Source organism: Anolis sagrei, chromosome 5 (assembly GCF_037176765.1).
Source record: "Anolis sagrei isolate rAnoSag1 chromosome 5, rAnoSag1.mat, whole genome shotgun sequence".
NCBI lineage: Eukaryota > Metazoa > Chordata > Lepidosauria > Squamata > Dactyloidae > Anolis > Anolis sagrei.
Window position 1 is genome coordinate 30,617,079 of NC_090025.1, and position 15,203 is coordinate 30,632,281.

At 43.8% G+C, this 15,203-nt stretch overlaps 1 protein-coding gene across 1 annotated transcript in view; it reads right to left on the reverse strand.

Annotated features, from left to right (window-relative positions):
* Positions 1-15,203, reverse strand: part of COL25A1 (collagen type XXV alpha 1 chain) — a 362,960-nt gene that overhangs the window by 136,165 nt on the left and 211,592 nt on the right. The window contains exon 5 of the mRNA XM_060779107.2: positions 190-207. Within this exon, the coding sequence (XP_060635090.2) occupies positions 190-207 (18 nt within the window). The remainder of the gene's footprint in view (positions 1-189; positions 208-15,203) is intronic.

Here is a 15,203-nt window from a genome sequence, read left to right on the forward strand (position 1 = left end):
CATAGATGCAGGCGAAACGTCAGGAGAAATGCCTCTAGAACATGGACATATAGCCCGAAAAAACCCACAAGAACTTAGAAGGCAAAACTGTTTGGCTAAAACCATAATCTGAAATACTTTATATCTTTACATTACTATATTTTCATTTCTATAACAACAATACCAACAATAACCATACATGTCACTTACTTGAGGGCCAGGTTGACCCTGCAAAGGAAAGAAAAGGAAGAATTACAAATGGTGCAGATTTGTTTGCCAAAAATACGGTGATCTCAGTTTTTAACAAAAGAATGAGCAGTTAGAATTTTATAAGAGAACAATAAAGGCAAACTGCAGAGCCAAATCCCAGAGTCTATGAATTCTTGGTTAAAATGTCAATTAGTGCATTGTTAAACATAGCAGATACACAAGGGACCAACAGAATTATTTCAACAAGGAACTTTGGTTAAGAAGGTATTTATTTATAGGTTCTATTAAGTTTAAAGTAATCCAGAAGCATGTTCAGTTTGCAATATGTGGTAAAGGAACAGGATGATTATATTTTCAAAATGTGCTCTTAATGACTAACTTAAATGCATTTTTCAAAGTTACATAGTTGGGGGAAAAAACAGACATTTACAACTACTTGATAATTCCCATAGCAAGTTATGAACCCCAAACCACAATATTCTAGAGTTAGCATCTTAGGCTGGAGCCCCCAGTGGTGCAATGGTTTAAACACTTGTGCCGGCAGGATTGAAGACTGACAGGTCGAAGTTCGAATCCAGGGAGAGCACAGATGACCTCCCTCTGTCAGCTCAAGTTCCCATGCAAGGACGTGAGAGAAGCCTCCCACAAGGATGGTAAAACATAAAAAAACAAACAAACATTTGGGCGTCCCCTGGGCAATGTCCTTGCAGACGGCCAATTTTCTCACACCAGAAGCGACTTGCAGTTTCTTAACTTGCTCCTGACATGAAAAAAATTTCTTAGGCTGGAACTAGTGAACATTGCAGCAGGGCCTTAAAACATATTCCTATAAATTATTTCATTGCAAAAAGTAAATATTGATAACTAGTTTAAAAACAACGATAGGCTTGTAGATTGTATGCAACCCCTCTTGCCATGGGGGGGGGGGGGATCTAAAATTACAATGTCATTCTCCAGATCCAAGAGGTCTCTAATAAGATGTTAGATTTAATTTGTTATTTCTGTAAATATTATTGTCTCATACAAAGGTGACATCATATCACACGCTTGGGACATTTGTCTTAGAAACTGTATATACTGTTCTCATAAGGTATGATTTCTCAAATTATTCAAATCATTATTTTGCATTTTAACTGAGATTCTAACATTAGTTGGCACTGAAAAAACATTCAGTGAGACAAATATAAATTGGCCATATATTCAAGAACCACAGTGCAAAAATAATGAAACCAAGCATTGCATATTGCTTAAAATTCAGAAGTAGGAAAGAAGCCAAGGAGATGGTCTATTAGAAAATAAAGTGTGAAAAGATTATAATAGGAAGATATAAAGAATTTATATGTTCCTTCAATATATGAACCAATGGAATATTGTGGTACCCATAGTATAGAGATGTAGAAATGGGTAAATTAGTGCAAAAAGATCAAAACACTGCATTAATCATCAATACATTGAAGTACGGTGAGCCTTGGTTCAAGGTCCCCATGGATAAAGAAAATCCATTTGTGCTCAAATTAATTACATAAAATGTACTGCAATGTAATAATTTTATTTGTGTGTGTATATATATATACACACACACACACACATACTTGTAGACACATATTACTTTCCAACCACATTCCTGCAACTTGGAACTTTACATGGTTGAGTTCTGTGTGCTGCAATGTTGGAAAAAGACAAATATTAACCATATATTACTCAATGACCAAAAAGCTTCACTGCTTTACAATGAAGATATATCCTACTGAAGCCAACTCTTAAGATATCTTAGGGTATACTGCTAGTATATACTAATGTATAAATCAGAAATGACTTGAAGATAAAGAATAATTTGTTTCAAAGCATCAAAGGACACTTTGCTGAGGACTGAAGATAGGTATAAAGATTTTAATGACCAGATAGCATTTTATAGACAATTTTATGGTATCACATTTATCCCAGTTTGGAATACGACACGCAAGTTGATGGCTTCAATTTCAGTGTGTCAGTGGATTACAGTTTGAACCTTAAAGAAGTTATCCAACATTCTGCATCTGTTTAAAGATGGCTTTCAGCAACTTTAAAGTTCAGGCTAACAGCAAGAATGGATTTAGTGCTCCACTGGTATGAGAGCCAACAGCCACTAATAGAATATTGGTAGGTTACATACCTGTGACCATCTTTCTTCGAGTGGTGCTCTGCAAATTCACACTTGTGGAGAGACTGCGCCTGCGCGGGCTCCAACGGAAACTTCTACATTTTAAAACTTTCAAGTTTTGGCGGTAACCCCGCCCAGCCCCGGCAGGGGATAAAAGGGCGCCCCGCGCACATCGATCCAATTCCTACGCCGCTACGGTAGCGAGAAATTGGAGGTTTGCATAGAGGGGAGGCTGGGCGGGTTAGTGTGAATTCGCAGAGCACCACTCGAAGAAAGATGGTCACAGGTATGTAACCTACCATTTTTCTTCGTGGTCTCTGCGAATGCACACTTGTGGAGACTAGCAAGCTCAGGTCCCGGAGGCGGGAAGAATGCAAACCGACTAGTTGAGTCAAGGGCCAAACAATTTTATTAAGTGCAAACAGTTACAAAACAAGAGATTGTAATCACTTCCGAGGAAGGGTACCGTGCATAAACTTATGGGAGTACGTGATCCTCCCGGTCACGTGAGGGTGACCAATCAACAGTGAAAGACACTCAATAAATGAGGGCATTCTTGAACAATAAGAACTGTTTCATGACCCTTGAATTAAAACACAAGATGATTTCCGAAGACACTCATTGCAATGAGGGCACATTAAGTAGTTACACAAAACAGCTTTGTTAACAAGTGCAAAAACACATTAGCGAGGCAAAAAGCCGTCGATATCGACACAAACAGTACCTGTGGTGAGCCCCATTAGGCTATAGTGCAAGGTTGCCTGTGCCTCAGGCAGTAAGGCATCAAGTGTAAAGGTGCAATTACATTCACTGGCACCGGTAAACAATTGAATTCAAGTAAAACATGGTAAATAACATTCACAACAATGTACGGTACCGAAGAAAGTCTCGGTATCGATCAGCACAAGAAAAATCTTTGGGTCCTATGAAGGACACGATCCCAAAATCGCCCTCCCAAAGGCCATGTCAGGCGTACACCTGGTATTCAGTCTATAATGTGAGACAAATGTCTGAGGATTCTTCCAAATGGCCGCCTTGCAAATAGCGTCCAAAGGAATCCCCTAAAGGAAGGCTGTCGATGCCGCCATAGCCCTGGTTGACCGAGCCCGGACAACCAATGGGGGTTGCTGTCGAGCAACCTGGTAACAAAGCTCGAATGCCGAGGTGATCCAATGGGACAGGCGTTGCGCCGTGACCGGCAGGCCCAATTTCTCCCGGGCATATGCCACGAACAGTCTCTGAGTCCTTCGAGACTGAGCAGTTCTGTCCCTATAGCAGAGCAAAGCCCTCCGCACATCGAGCATATGAAGTCTTTTCTCCCTCGGGGTGGAGGGGGATTGACACAACGAGGGAAGGACAATGTCTTCATTCACGTGGAAGGGGGACACAACTTTGGGAAGGAAGTTCACGTCGGTACGGAGGACTGCCCTATCCTCGTGGACAACAAAATATGGTTCGTCCACATGCAGTGCTGCAAGTTCCGAAGGCCTACGGGCCGAGGTGATAGCAACAAGAAATGCTACCTTCCATGACAAAAGTCGAAGGTCGATCGATGTCATCGGTTCAAAAGGCTCTTGTGCGAGTCGGGCTAGCACAAGGTCAAGGTCCCACCCCGGAGTCGGGGAGTGGACTGGGGGGTGTAGGTTGTTGAAACCCCGCAGAAAGGTCTTCACGGAGCTCTCCTTAAACAAGGAGGCCTCTCCTGTTCGCTGAAGCTGCCAAGAGATGGCTGCCAGGTGAGACTTGAGCGATGACAACGACAAGCCTCGTTCGGTAAGGTGCAGCAGGAACGAGAGGACTGACGGTATCGAAGGCTGATGGTCGTCAAGGCCCTTCTCGGAGAGGAAGGCCTGGAAGCGGTTAAGGCACGCCGAGTAACACTTTTTGGTTGCTGGCTTGTGAGCTGCCTCCAGGATCGGGAGGACTCCTGGACACAGGGACCTCAGAACTGGATCCTCCACGCCGAGAGATGTAGAGAAGCGAGATCGGGGTGGAGAAGTTGACCGTCTTCCCGGGAGAGTAGATCCTGCCGAAATGGAAGGCGTCTCATCCGTCCCTCGGATAGTTGGAGAAGGACCGAGAACCACGGTTGTCGTGGCCATTCCGGCGCGATCAAGATGCAGTTCGTTTGCGCCGACTGGATTTTCTCGATCACCCTCAGGATGAGCGGGAAGGGAGGGAAGAGGTAGAGCAGATGCCGCGACCAGTCTAGGAGGAACGCGTCCCCGAGACACCCCGGTACCGTGTTCGGAGCAAGCCGGGCACCGAACTGAGGAAGCTGAGCGTTTTGCGGCGACGCGAAAAGGTCTGCGGCCGGGAGGCCCCAATCCCTGAAGATCTTGGCCAACTTGTCGGGGTTCAACCTCCACTCGTGAGATGTTGCCCTGGTTCTGCTGAGTGCGTCGGCCTCGACGTTGACCTCTCCCAGGAGGTGCAAGGCTGTTATCGACACCGACCTGGCCACACACCAGTCCCAAAGTTCCAATGACAGCTTGAGAAGTTTTCTCGAGCCCGTTCCTCCTTGCTTGTTCACGTAGAACATTGCCACCATATTGTCCGTGAGGATCTGGACCGACTTCCCCGCGACCAGGAGGGCAAATGCCCTCAGGGCTTTGAAGATTGCCAGCAGTTCCAGGTAGTTTATATGACACTGTTTCTCTTGTGGAGACCAGAGGTCGTGGACTGAGAGTTCTCCTGTATGGCATCCCCATGCGAACATCGAGGCGTCTGTCGTTATTGTGACAGTTGGGGGTTCTGGGTGGAATGGGACGCCCTTGCAGACATGCTGGCGGTTCATCCACCAGAGCAGCGAGTTCTTTACCGAGTTCGGTATCAGCAGGCGTTTTGCAGCGCTGTCCCGCATGGGATTGAAGTGGTTCAAGAACCATCTCTGGAGGGGACGGAAGCGGAGCCTTGCCAATGGCGTCACCATCACCGTGGAGGCCATGTGCCCGAGGAGGACCTGTATCTGCTTCGCCGGGACCACTCGGGATCGACGCACTTTGAGCGCTTCGGCTCGAAGAGCCCTGAACCTCTCCTCCAGAAGGAAGACTGTCTGGGAGAGAGAATCGAACATGGCGCCGATGAACTTTATGCAGGTGGTGGGCTCGAGATGGGACTTCTCCTCGTTCAGCTGGAGGCCAAGGTCTTCGAGGAGGTAAAGCGTCTTTGCCACCTGGAGTCGCAGAAGGTCCGGGGAGCGTGCTGCCAACAACCAGTCGTCTAGGTACGGGAAAATGCGGATTTTTCCGCTCCTGAGGGCTGCCGCGACCACCGACATGCATTTGGTAAATGTCCTCGGTGCCGTCACGAGACCGAACGGAAGGACGTTGAAGATGTACGTCTCTCCTGCTACCCTGAAGGCCAGGAAGCGCCTGTGATGCTTTCTGATTGAAAGATGAAAGTAAGCGTCTCGAAGATCGACGGACGCGAAGAAGTCCCCATGCCTGAGGAGCGGGAGAATGGACGATACCGTCACCATCCGAAACTTTTGAGGTTCGATGAAAGAGTTTAAGTCCCTGAGGTCGAGGATGGGGCGGAGGGAGCCATCCGGCTTTGGGACAGTAAAGTATCTGGAGAAGAAGGCTCGATGGTTTTGAGAGTCTGGGAGAAGGGAAATTGCCCCCTTTAGAAGCAAGGTCTCGACTTCCACCAGAATCGCTGAGGACGGTTCGGTATCGACAATCTGTCCCGTTGGTGGGAGCTCTTCGAACTCCAATGCATAACCTTCGTCGACAATCTTTAAAACCCATGCATCTGAGGTGATATTTTCCCATGCAGGGAGAAAGTTTGTCAGGCGATCCCCGAACGGTGTCGAGCCGGATGGAAGGAAGAGAGCGGGTACCATCGGGAGGGACATGGGAACAACATCTGTAACGAAAGAGCAAACGGTATTGTCCATTCTTTGGAAAAGTGGTACTGCTTTCTCCCAAAGAATTTGTTGGTATGCGCCCATACAAGCGCCATAATTGGCCATGCGGGCCAGCAGGAGGGCACCGGAGTACAGCTTCCTGCCTACTGCATCGAATCTCTTCCCCTCACGGTCGGACGGCGCCGACGATTGCCTTCCGAACCCCTGAGCCGCCTTCACGACCACCGAGTTAGGGTCGGGATGGTGTTTCAGCCACTCCAAGCCCTCATCGTCCCTTCTATACCAAGATTCAATCTTTTTAGAGGTTGGAGGGATGGAGGAAGGGGTCTTCCAGGAGCCCTGGATCACTTCCAAGAGGTAGGGAAGGAAGGGCAGAAGAGGAGCAGGTGGGGATTCCGCTTGCACCCTTTTAAACACCGGGTCGTGCACTGCCTTGGAAGTCTGCTTGACCTCTAGGCCCAGGGCTTCAGCCATACGAGCCATTTGATCTGCAAAGGCTCGGACATTGTCAGCAGGAAATGGAGGGTCAGCCTCATAGGCGTCGTGAGTGGGTGATCTCTCGATCCCGAGAGACAACACAGACCCCGAGTGTACCGATCCCGGCAACTCGCTATCTTCTTCTTCGTCATCAGCTGCCACAGACTGAGGGGGAGGGGATGAGGAGACATCCCTACTCGGGCGCTGCGGCGGAGCCACTGGAGGGGCTTTCGAGGTTGAAGCCTGAGTGGCACGGGCCAGGGCCAGTCTCATAGTCTGTCTGCCCCTTTCCGGAGTCTCCAACACTGGAGAAGTCTCCTGTCTTGCCGTCACAGTTGTCAAGGTCGCGACCGACAGGAAAAGCTCCTGTCTGGCTGTCACATGTCGAGTTGGTGCCTCGATCACCGTGTCCACCGAAATCACCGGGGACTCGGGTTGCTCCGATGGCAGTTCTGGCAAGGGCTGTGGCTCCTGGGTAGGTTGAGGAGCCGGTTGGGGTTCAACCGGCTGCAAAGGCGACGACCTCGCCGACGAGGTGGCCGAGGAGGCGGTGGTTTGCTTTCGGGAAGAAGAAGAAGACGAGGATGGAGGCGGCATCGTCTTCTTCTTCTTTGCCAGCGGCTGAGCTGTCTTCGACACCGACTTGCCCGGGGTGGGCGGGACGGAGGAAGAGGTGGAGGCACGCCGAGACTCCTCTTGAGACCGGCGGAAGGCAATACGAACCGTCGTGGAAGATGGCGGAGTCGCTGACATCGACCTCGTGGACCTGATCGATCTCACTGACGCCACAGAACTGGTGGAAGAGTGCCGGATACGTACGGTCTCGGTCGTGACCGTGCAAGGAGCCCTCTGCTTCGTAGGCTTTGCAGCCTTGGAAGCTGTCGACACCGAGGCCTTAGAGGCTGTTGACATAGCTGCTCTCGGCCTCTTCTGTGCAGCCTTCTTCGCCCTTGTCTGGCGAGGCTCGGTCTCCGCCGATGGATCGACAGGTTTTGATGTCGATGCTGCCTTCGACGTCGAAGCTGATGTCGAAGGCCTGGATACTGCAGCTGACGTCGACGCCGATGTCGATGTTGAAGGTACCGGAGCCAACGTCTGCTGATACAGAAGGTATCGAAGCCGGTGGACCCGATTTTTACGGGACTGTGCCGTCAACGATTGACAATGACGACACGAAGAAGTAATGTGTGCCTCACCAAGACACAAAAGGCAAAGAGCGTGTTTGTCCGAATCAGGGATCTTCCTCGGACAATTCGTGCATCTTTTGAAACGAGTTGTTGACATAATCCAGTTAAACAACTCGAAGAAACTCTATGAAGAATCACTCTCTATAATAATCGAAGTACCGAAGCGAGCTGTGCGGCGGAAAAAAAGGAATTGGATCGGTGTGGGCGGGGCGCCCTTTTATCCCCTGCCGGGGCTGGGCGGGGTTACCGCCAAAACTTGAAAGTTTTAAAATGTAGAAGTTTCCGTTGGAGCCCGCGCAGGCGCAGTCTCTCCACAAGTGTGCATTCGCAGAGACCACGAAGAAAAAATAGCTTTTGTTAAGACATATCTCAGCTTTTATCACTGGTAGACAATAAACCAATAATATTCTGTTAACAGGTGTAAACGAAAGCAGCCAATCTTTCTGTATCTCAAAAGCTTTGAAAATAAAATTGTAGTGAAATTCTTTGGAGAAAATAAGCTTTGACTTTAATGCTTCTTTGAAAATTTTACCTTAAAATAAGCAGAAATAGTTTTTACATTATCTGTGGGTGGGTTTCAGTATGTTGGTTTGTAAATCAGTGTTAATTATTATTCAATAATTACCATAAATGGGGAAACAAATTAATTCTACACATTGAGTATTCTTGTGGAATTTTGTAACCTAAATTTTATAGATTTTATATGTGGTGTCAAGTCTTACATGTATTCTAGCATTAAATATTTTAGATTTAACTTCTGACTTTTGAAAAGTGGAAGACTATCAAACTGACCAAAAATTCTGAATGATTATTTTCAGTTGAATTTGGGCAACCCAACTGTTAGCCCAAAGAGACTAAACCTGTTGGAAGAACTAGACTGATCAGGTTCTTATTTATTCAATGGGTCTTTTTAAACTGGAACTTATAATTGTACGTAGAAATATGTCTCTTGACAGTAGCCAATTGTGGATTGTATTCAATTCTGTATTATCATGAAGAAAAGAGAAAAGTTCATGAAAAAGGCCCAGTTTGGGGGAAGGGGTAAAAAAGGCACCTACCAGCTTTCCATCCAAACCAATTGGACCCTAGGATACCCAAAAAGCCAAAACAACATAAAACTGTTAAATCAAATGACTGCAAATTTGTGGAATAGTTTAGGGTATTATTTGCTGAATGGTAGCAGTTAGATGTTATTTCTTTCCTCAGGGCATCTTCGTCACCAAGGCTGAGAGACGAGAACAGCAGCAGAAGCAAATATAGAAAGGTATTAATCAGAACAGGATGTTGGAAAGTTACCAGGCGGCTGTTTGTGTGTAACAAGAAGGAGTTCAGGAAAGCTAGACTTGAAGCCATGAATGTATTTTGCAATGCAATATATGAAATAATGCATCTGGATTTTGTATTTCTTGTTGAACAATTAGGTAGCTGGATGATGTAAGTCCAAGACTGTAAGGCTGTTATCGCAATTATGGTTTTGGGAGCAAATGTCAAGTGCAAGCATGGCTCTCAGTTCTTGGATGTAATTCAATTTTTAGTTGCAGTCATTAAAATGATTCCGATTATGAAAGAAAGGTTGTCCAATTGTTCATTTTTGAATGCCTGACTGTCCAACCTTATACATATATATTCAGGAGGAAATTTCATTCACTTCAGTTAGACTTACTCCCAGATGCAATACAATATAAAAATACATAAATAAAAGATTACAACTGAAATATTTCAGTATGACCACCATTTGTAAAAACAGGAAGACTTCTGAAAACCTTCATACTTGACAGAGACTACTGTATCACTGATTACTGGTTATGGATATGACAGTCTGATACCTTTTAATGTACAATAGACAGACACTAAGACAGCGTGATAGAGTGGTTTGAACATGGGACTAAGATCTTGGAGACCAGAATTTGAATTCCCACTCTACCATGGATACAGACTGGGTGACCTTGGGCAATTCAGTCTTTGAACCTCAGCCTCACAGGCAAACCACTTCTGAACTAGACTGATCAGGTTCTTATTTATTCAATGGGTCTTTTTTAACTGGAACTTATAATTGTACATAGAAAACCCAGTGGTAAGTTTGCCAAGAAAACCCAGTGGTAAGTTTGCTTTTGAATCACCATAAATTGGACACTAAGACTTGAAGGCATGCAGCAACAGCTAAATTTAGAAAGTGAGAGGTATTAATTTTTGAGATCTGATTTTCTGTTGCTGGAGCTCAGAATCTTACCTGTTAGTCATCATTCATCATGCTGTTATTAATCATTTGGAATTAGACAAGTACCAAATTATTCAAAGAACAAATGAAGTAAACAGAGGGATTGTTTTAAATGTCAAATATTCTACAAGATAATTTATGTTGACAGCTGGATCTAATAAACAGTACAATAAAAGATCAATTGTGTTGGTTTGCATCTCAGAGTCTCATTGGATATTTTTTAAAGTCCTCTCTTTTTGCCCTATTTTTTAATATTTCAAGAGTTCCGCTTTACTCACAGCATTATTCATCTATATACAATACAATCATGACCCTGACATTTAAATACAGAGGAAGAACAGTCATTGTTGAAGTTATTGTATGATTTGAATCTTTGAACTTTATCTCAAAGATTCTTGATATTTAAGCCATCAACTCAAGTAGACTGTATCTCCTTTCTGCCTTTGGCTGATGTTCGTACCACATTCTAAAATCCTATTTTTATCACGAAATCTCTTGCAGTAGTGTAATATTGGTTAATTTTACTGAAGAAAATAAATATTAAGAATTTAGGACAGGGGTCCTCGAACTAAATGCCCAGGGGCCGGATATGGTCCTCCAAGGTCATTTACCCTCACTCAGGTTCAACGTAAGTCTGAAACGACTTGAAAGCACACAGCAACAACAACAACAACCCTATCTCATCAGCCAAAAGCAGGCCCACACTTCCCATTGAAATACTAATAAGTTTATATTTGTTAAAATTGTTCTTCATTTTAATTAGTGTATTGTTTTTAGGGTTTTTTTGCAGTACAAATAATACATGTGCAGTGTGCATAGGAATTCATTCATGTTTTTTTCAAATTATAATTTGGCCCTCCAACCGTTTGAGGGACTGTGACCTGGCCCTCTGTTTAAAAAGTCTGAGGACCACTGATTTAGGATCTTATTCTGCCCAACATCCTTTTGAGGGCCCTTGCAGACAGGCCCAAAACACGGGTGTCCAAATTATGCCTCAGGTAAAAGCAAATTAATGCAGATAAAACTGGGTTTTCCCCATTTGCTCCACAGTAATTAAACACCTGAAAAGATCCAGACCTTAAGCTAAAGTCTGGATCTTTCCAGGTGCTGAGCTTGTGGGGATTGCTTGACCTTGGGGTCAATTCCACATCCATCCTGGTTCTTCAGGCTCCTGTAGTCCAAATGAGCGGGAGGTTACTCGCTCCCTCACCTTCAGACCCCCATTTTCTCTCAGAGTACTCCTGACCCACCTCTGCAGAGTACCCACAAAAAGATGTGTCAGGAAGTGGGGCGAGGGATTTCCCCTGATGTCATTTTTGGTAAGTTTTTTTTTTAAAAAAAAGGGAAGCTGGATGCCATCCTGGGTCAACCTCTGGTTGACTCGGGATGGCATCTAGTCACTCCTCAAGGGAAATCCCACTCCACAAGGGAAATTCCAGTATAGTTGATCCCAAAACTCGTGCCTCTGGAGGCAACCTAGCAGCAACATACATTCATATCATGGATATGGTGGCAATATCATGGATATGGTAGCAAAACACAATTGTCTCAACCTTAACAAAATTTTAAAGTACCAGCTTTGTTGTTAAAGACCAAGAGCCATTTCATACTATACAATTATAATGCGATGATTCCACCATGATCCTATCTCATGGAATTGTATCATATACTACAAAAAATGGAGAGAGGCATTTAGAACTTTAGCCAGAGAAATACAGTACTTCACCATACTACAAAACCTAAAATTGCACAGGCTCTGACCATTGTGGTTAAAATCACAATGCTATAAATGTGTGATGTGAAATGTCCCTGATGCAAAAGCAGTAGATTTGAAGCTATTGTTTGGTGTGTTTAAGCTCTTTCCCCCCACCAGTGGTCAACCTATATGTTTATTAAATAAACAGAGTAAAAAATAATGCCAGTAAATATCCTACCATCTCCCTTATAAGGAAATTCCACCTGGGTAAGCATTACACTCCTAGAGTTTTCTATTGTTTTACGAAGTGGATTCACAGGCATGTTATTTACTGAATATGCATTCACTTTGATGACCATGAACAATATGTATAATAGACAGCAATTAAAGGATTTTCATAAACATCATGTGTTTATCTCTTGTAAAGCAGCTTTAATTACAACTTTTAAAATACTGCTGTAAAGATTGCTTAATATGATAGTGTTTTATTTACAAGTCTAATGTTTTAAAAAGAGAACAGACACTATAAATCTCACAGCTGGAAGAAATGTGAAAATTAGAGAAGGAAGCTGTTTACATGCTATCATTTGGTTTTTCAGATAATCTTAAGGGCAGGTGTCATGAAAAAGAGCAATGCTCCATGAGTACTAATATCTAAAATATTTGGAAAAGAACTGGCCAAGCACAGCAAAACTACTTCTCAGCTCAACCCATCTTAAGTTGTCTTATAACGTGATGACAAATAATGGCATAACCGGGGAGCTGTTTTGTTGACACTTTTGCATAATTACATTCACAGATCAGCAACCACAATTGGGGCTGGAATTCAAAAGAGCTCTCAGGCTCAGAGAGCATTTCTGACAACATGCCCGGGGTGACATAAAGGAAGCTACTGTGCTCCAACCACTTTTGAAAAATCTGACCTTGGATTGAGGCTTTACTCTTTTGAAAACATGTCTGTAAATTTGGATGTTGAACACTAGAAAATCAAGCCCTAGAGGACTTGGAAAATCTTCCCCTTACACACAAATACAGTAATTAAAGATTGGCTCTCAATTTAAGCATATTTACCAAGGGCCAGTTTCCAGTGAAATCAAACAAGGCTACGAATGTGGCTTAGAATTATCCTGTTTATTGTCCTGGGCAATTATATGGGTGCTAAAGGAAGATGTGTGAATGATTCATGGATGGAAGAAGATTTATTTCTGTCTGAGGAGATATTTACTAATCTATCCTTGCCATTTTGGTGGAACTTGTTAGGCAAATAATTGGGATACGCCCTTTCAATGGCTCTATAGTGTGAGCCAGCTAATAACCACATTTTAACACTGTGGCCCATTACAGACTATTTTACAGTGCAATTTTATGTCTAGTCAGAGGTATGTCCTACTGCTTTTAATTATGCTTTCTCCCAGGAAAGTGAGTATGAATTTGGATCATGTGATTTTAATGTTTTAATAGGTGTTTAAAAAAATTTATACTTCTTGTTTAAATGTCCTATTATCTTTACTATTGTATTTTATGCTTAGGTATATGCTGTTTGATTTATGATTTGGTTTATGTATGTAAGGCATTAAATTTTTTGAGTCTCCCTAGGGGTGGGAATAGCAGTATGTAAGTCCGGTAAGCAAATAAATAAATAAATAAATAAATATTTGTACCTAGCACAATCATTCATCTACTTACCTATAATAGTTCCCATGAACACATGGAGATCCAGCACTAGTTAGATTACACTGTCAATTATCATTACAGTATACAAATTGAGAAATGAGGAAGATGAACATCCATTTCAAGATGAAATGCCATTCAGTTCTTCCATTATCTATTTATTTCTGATGCTTACATTTCATACAATTTTTTGCTAATATCTGAGTATGAACTTTTTCCTGATTAATTTTTCTGGCATGATTGGATGGAAAAGCATCTTTGGAGGGAAAGACAATGAGTTTCACTCTCTTAACTAAACATCACATTGAATTCAGTAGGGTGTTTGTCTCTGTAGGTAGGCATAAGACTGAACTATGCTTAAGAAATCTGCAACTCAGAAGACTTACTTACTTTACTTACTTAGGCAACCCCTCATAGTTCAAGGATGATGGTCCTAGTGTCTTGGCAGTGGGTCCGGTGGCTGTGGAGCCCTATTCTTGATCTGCATGTTCTCCCACAGTGAGGAAATTGGTCCAGGTGGAAGGCAGTCCCAGTCAGGGTTGGTTTAATGTGCTTTCCTCTTGGCATGTTTCTCCCTTTCACACTCCATTCATGCCTCTTCAAATTCTGTAGCACTGCTGCTTACAGTTGATCGCCAGTTAGAGTGTTCAAGGGCGAGGGCTTCCCAGTTCTTGGTGTCTATGTCACAGTTTTTAAGGTTACTTTAGGTCCATCTTTGAATTTCTTTTTCTGTCCTCCAACATTCCATTTTCCATTCTTGAGTTCGGAGTACAGCAACTGCTTTGGGAGATGGTGATCGGGCAGTCAGATAACGTGGCCAGTCCAGCAGAATTGATGGCATAGGAGCATCCCTTCAATGCTGGTGGTCTTTGCTTCTTCCAGCACGTTGACATCTGTCTGCCTGTCTTCCCAAGAGATTTACAGGATTTTTCGGCGGCAACACTGATGGAATTGTTCCAGGAGTTGAGTGTGGCATCTTTAGACAGTCCACGTTTCGCAGGCATGTAGCAGGGTAGGGAGGACAACAGCTTTAAAAACAAGCACCTTGGCATTTCTATGGATGTCCCGGTCCTCAAACACTCTGGTTCATTTGGAAAAAAGTTGCACTTGCAGAGTTCAGGTGGTGTTGTACTTCACTGTCAATGTTGACTTTTGTGGAGAGGTGGCTGAAGATAGTGGAAATGGTCAACATTTTCTAATGTTACACCATTAAGCTGTATTTCTGGCATTGCAAAGGGATTGGCTGGTGACGGCTGGAGGAACACTTTGGTTTTCATATGTTTCTGCAAAGGTGTTTAGAGTGACTTGTAGGTTTTCTGATGAATGACTACGTTGTCATCGGCATATTGGAAACAGCCACAGACTGGCACATGGGTGGTGGATATGGATTCAGTCATTCCACCACAACATCTGAGATAGTTGAGTAGCTGTATCCATGACTGTGCAGCCCTTTTTAAGATCCACTCTGCTCACCCCACACGGGGAAGGAGGTAGAAAAAGTGCCCTAAACATATTCTGCCTCTCTCATCCCTGACTGGACTGCTGCGGTCAGAAGGGTCACCACCCTGTGGCCAAAAAAGAAAAAAAGGACTTTGGAGCCCATCCATAATCTTTCTGGGGAAAAAATATTGACAATGCCTCTCGCTTTAGCAACTTGTAAGGCACTGTAGGTTTCAGATTCTCATATATTTCTTCCTGGCAGCATTTTAAAACTTTCATCAGAACTTGGGAATATGATGTTTTTTTAAATTACA